A 4,264-nucleotide genomic window follows, 5' to 3' on the forward strand; every position below is an offset into this window, starting at 1 on the left:
AGATCTTGCATGGAGCCCCAGTCCGAGGGAGATTGACAGTCATGTTTAGCTTCTTCCATTTTCTAATGATTGCTCCAACAGTGGACCTTTTTTCACCAAGCTGCTTGGCAATTTCCCCGTAGCCCTTTCCAGCCTTGTGGAGGTGTACAATTTTGTCTCTAGTGTCTTTGGACAGCTCTTTGGTCTTGGCCATGTTAGTAGTTGGATTCTTACTGATTGTATGGGGTGGACAGGTGTCTTTATGCAGCTAATGACCTCAAACAGGTGCATCTAATTTAGGATAATAAATGGAGTGGAGGTGGACATTTTGAAGGCAGACTAACAGGTCTTTGAGAGTCAGAATTCTAGCTGATAGACAGGTGTTCAAATACTTATTTGCAGCTGTATCATACAAATAAATAGTTAAAAAAAGTCATACATTGTGATTTCTGGATTATTTTTTTTTTAGATTATGTCTCTCACAGTGGACATGCACCTACGATGACAATTTTAGACCCCTCCATGATTTCTAAGTGGGAGAACTTGCAAAATAGCAGGGTGTTCAAATACTTATTTTCCTCACTGTATGTCCTGTCAATCAACTAATCAATTCATTGTTCCAGAGCTACTTCTCTTACCGCTGAAGAAATGCCGCACAGATGGACCACCCTCCCCTCCAAAAAAGGTGTTGGCCAGCAGCCAGGTGAGCCCCACCAACAGCAGCACAGCCACAGCTCTCAGGGGACCTGTCAGGATGAAAAAGTGTCCATTCAGGCAAAAGATACAAGTGATTACAACGAGACCAACAAGTTCCCACTGGAATGTTTAAACAAAAAAAAAAAAAAAAAAAAAATAATATATATATATATATAATGAAGAAGAGTTTGAACCAACCTGTTACCCTCATGATTCACCCTCTCATAGATCTGGACAGAAATAAAAAAAAAAGGAGCTATATTAGTTTTAAATAGGACTGAACAATTTATGGAAATTGCAATATGGCCAAGTGCAATATCCAAATTGCAGGAGCTGCAGTTTTTGTCAAAAAAAGTCAAGTGTCATAACATACCATTAAAAATGAAGAATTGTGGTGCTACAAATCATTCTCCAGATAGGGAACATGATTGTTTGGTACAGCCCCCGAAAAAAAAATTAAAATCACATCATCATCATATGTATATACAATTCCCACTTCATGCCATATCGCAATATCAAAATAATCGCATTTGGCCTTAGTTTTAAACAGTTTAAATAAAAGATACAGTTTAAATATAATAAAAGGCATATTAAATTCTTTAAGGCCAGTTATAAAATTTTATTTTGTAGCTATAACGTTAATTCTTGTGTTTTGTAACGTTAAAGAGGAAAGGACTTAAAAGACGACTAGAGTGGGTTTTCTTTTACAAAAAACGGTATATGTAAATCATAAATGTAAACATTAAAAGCACAGAATTTGTGACACAATTAATTTGTTGTTTAGTATGACATCTTAAACAGAAAGCCTTCAATGTGTTACAGAGGCCATGCAAGATGGCTCTTCAGGAGATGGCGTTTGAAGTGGTAACATGAACCCAAAGCATCGCAAAGACTTGGCAACAAATTAGACATCATTTGACAACACAATTAATCTCTTGCATTTACGAAGAATAAAAAAAATGAGGGATCTTACATACTGTGTCCACGCTTTAGGCGAGTATTGTGGTTTCTTGTCACCTCTGCTAGGTTGTGGTGAACGTAAAGAAGTGCTGTTGCTCCTGCCACCCGGGACTATGACTATTTCTTGCGCTGTTTCCTCATTGAGGCTCTCCTGGAATAAATCAGTTTTCAGTGAGAAGGCAGGCTGAAGCCAATATACTCAGCCGACCATTTACACATGTGTCATTGTTCAGCTTCTACGAGCATGGGGAAAAATGCTGTATGGTTTATGGTTTGGGTTTATCCCCTCTGTCTTCCGGATAACCAACAGCCAACCCACAGCCCGTGACCACGTGACTGAGTAAAGAAGTTCACGTGACCACATTTTATTTCAGTATTTATTATCTACAATTGTTTATATTGTTAAACAGATAAGTAATAAATTACCTTCCCTCCACGCAAGCTACCACTCTATAAATAAAATAATAAATATTTCGATTATTTTGAAATTAATTGCTAACTATAGCGCAAGCGCACAACACGAATGTTTGGAATGTAAATCCCATATGTATATAAAACTGTATATAAAAAGGTAAATCCACGGAAAATGTAGAACATGTAGTAACTAGGAAATATAGGGATGAAAGCATGAGACTAAATCAAAAGATAAGTCAGGCAGGAAGGAAGGAAGTGGAGCCTTGAAGGTTTATTAGGCACAACAGGAGATGAGGTAAAGGATACACAGAAAGCTGTTGTACAATATCTGAATATATATCTGAATATATGGATATATAATAGGATTTAGTGTTTGTTTGTATTATTTTGATGATATAGAGTAGTCCCAACCGTCCCAACGAACATAGTTCATGCCACACGCTCCGGTACAGTAGGTGGCGATATGCACCTTTAAAAGTCATGGTTGCAATCTGCCTTAAAACAAAAAGAAGAAAAAGGCAACAAGCGCACACAGCACACCCTTCTAGTGCTTAATAGTTAAGATGGCTTCCCACAGTGCTGTTCTCTCGGTGTCCAAACTCATTAATCCTTTTTGGGGTGGACGCCTTGGAAATACGGTTAAAGTAAGACAAGATACATTGCGTTTGCAACGTCGGTTGGGACTGTTGTTGTTTGACTCCATATTAAAGTCGTTTATTTTACCCGAGTACAAGGTCATGTCATGCAGTTAAAAAGCTAGCAGGCTTCTTAGGACCCTTCTTCCACATCTTTTCTGCAGCCCCGAGATTGATTTGGTTGCATTCACGTTTTGGTAATTTAATCCACTCACAAACACGCTCTAAACCGCCTCTCTTTTTTATTTCAGGTATTTGGAACAACTCTGACAAGCCACAGGAAAAAGGCCTTGCTTACTGTGAGTGAATCAGAATATCTCTGTGGGTTTCAATCTTGGTAGAGTGAGATGTCAGTTTTTTCACTTTACCAATGAATGAGTATGTAAAGTATTAGTGATGGCAAAAACTAATTCTACTCATTGACCTATTTCTTTCCAAGCTGTATGGATCTGGGTTAAACTTTGAGAGTGGCTGGTATCTGTTTTGATGTGACCTGGGAGTGCTAACGTAATCAGTTTTTCCACTCTGTTGGGAGAGGAGAGGTTATTATGACTCTGTACTACTTCCTGGATTCCTTTTTATGAAGCTGTCAAGCTGACTCTTGTTCTTCTCCTTTCCTCGCTGTCCATCTTCAACAACAGGGAGAAAACATTGTAAGTAGCCGACTCTGACGTGATTTATTACACTACAGTGCATCACTTCACTGGGGGGGGGGGACTTTAACAATAACCAAACAAACTACTGTCAACACTGGTATGCATGGCAGTGTTGATAAGATCAAGGAATATCGTGGCAAATGCATAAGGACAAATAATGGATTTATCTGGCTTAATTCATTGTAATTTTAGTTAGACATGTCAACATTGTTCTTGATTCACATTATTAAAAAACATGACGGCCATAACAAATGCTAAATAACTGACATATTCCCAGTCCTAAATAACACTATGAACTTTTTAGCACCTTGCATTACCCTCACACATCTGCCTTCTTATTTCTTTGGGCTTGTGGAAATGTACTGGTGATTTTGCATTTTCTAACCCATTAATTATAGATTGTGTGCATTGTCATGATTTACCAAAGCATTCCAATTGTTTTTGCGGTAATTTCCTGCCTTCCAGGCTGCCATTATTTATTTTAAATTTCATTGTAGTATGAAAACTGACTTTTTACATATTGGCTAATTCTCCAGCGTGAACACTACTCCACATACCTTTGTGTTAAATTGCATTGTTCTTGAGTGGAATGTGGTGGCTAGCAGAGGACATTTTGAAATCTCTTTCGTATTAGATGTTTGTTTGTTTTTGTTTTTTAATACAAAAAACTACAAAACTCACAATATCCTTATCAGGATGTCCACGTCGTATTTATCCTCTGGGTTTAAATTGCAAATGCATCATAATCAAAATGTTATCGAATCTTTAAAAGTACCACAGACCAAGATCCCTGCTGGCAACTGCATTACCCTGTAACAAAAATAGAACTCGCAAAAATAAATACAAGAAACCTAATGTACACTGTATTAATGTAAAAGTTTTAGGTTGGAAATCAATCTAAAAACATATGGCATCATTTGGTAA

General features: G+C 37.5%; 2 protein-coding genes across 6 annotated transcripts in view; one reads left to right on the forward strand and one right to left on the reverse strand.

Moving 5' to 3' along the window:
- The window catches only part of fam3a (FAM3 metabolism regulating signaling molecule A), a 10,693-nt gene extending 8,742 nt beyond the window's left edge, over positions 1-1,951 (reverse strand). The window contains exons 1-4 of one of the 4 annotated variants that reach the window (XM_046057399.1): positions 1,653-1,951; positions 1,049-1,084; positions 874-905; positions 618-725 (exon numbers count right to left, since the gene is read on the reverse strand). In XM_046057399.1, the coding sequence (XP_045913355.1) occupies positions 618-725; positions 874-886 (121 nt within the window). In that variant the 5' untranslated portion in view covers positions 887-905; positions 1,049-1,084; positions 1,653-1,951. Of the gene's footprint in view, positions 1-617; positions 726-873; positions 906-1,048; positions 1,085-1,648 lie in introns of all 4 variants that reach the window. The other 3 variants (XM_046057400.1, XM_046057397.1, XM_046057398.1) reach the window with 3 other exon arrangements.
- A 595-nt stretch (positions 1,952-2,546) lies between these two features.
- idh3g (isocitrate dehydrogenase (NAD(+)) 3 non-catalytic subunit gamma) overlaps positions 2,547-4,264 on the forward strand; it is an 8,479-nt gene continuing 6,761 nt past the window's right edge. The window contains exons 1-3 of one of the 2 annotated variants that reach the window (XM_046057165.1): positions 2,547-2,693; positions 2,936-2,983; positions 3,326-3,337. In XM_046057165.1, the coding sequence (XP_045913121.1) occupies positions 2,613-2,693; positions 2,936-2,983; positions 3,326-3,337 (141 nt within the window). In that variant the 5' untranslated portion in view covers positions 2,547-2,612. The remainder of the gene's footprint in view (positions 2,694-2,935; positions 2,984-3,325; positions 3,338-4,264) is intronic. The other variant, XM_046057166.1, reaches the window with a different exon arrangement.

This window comes from Micropterus dolomieu, linkage group LG08 (genome assembly GCF_021292245.1).
Source record: "Micropterus dolomieu isolate WLL.071019.BEF.003 ecotype Adirondacks linkage group LG08, ASM2129224v1, whole genome shotgun sequence".
Lineage (NCBI taxonomy): Eukaryota > Metazoa > Chordata > Actinopteri > Centrarchiformes > Centrarchidae > Micropterus > Micropterus dolomieu.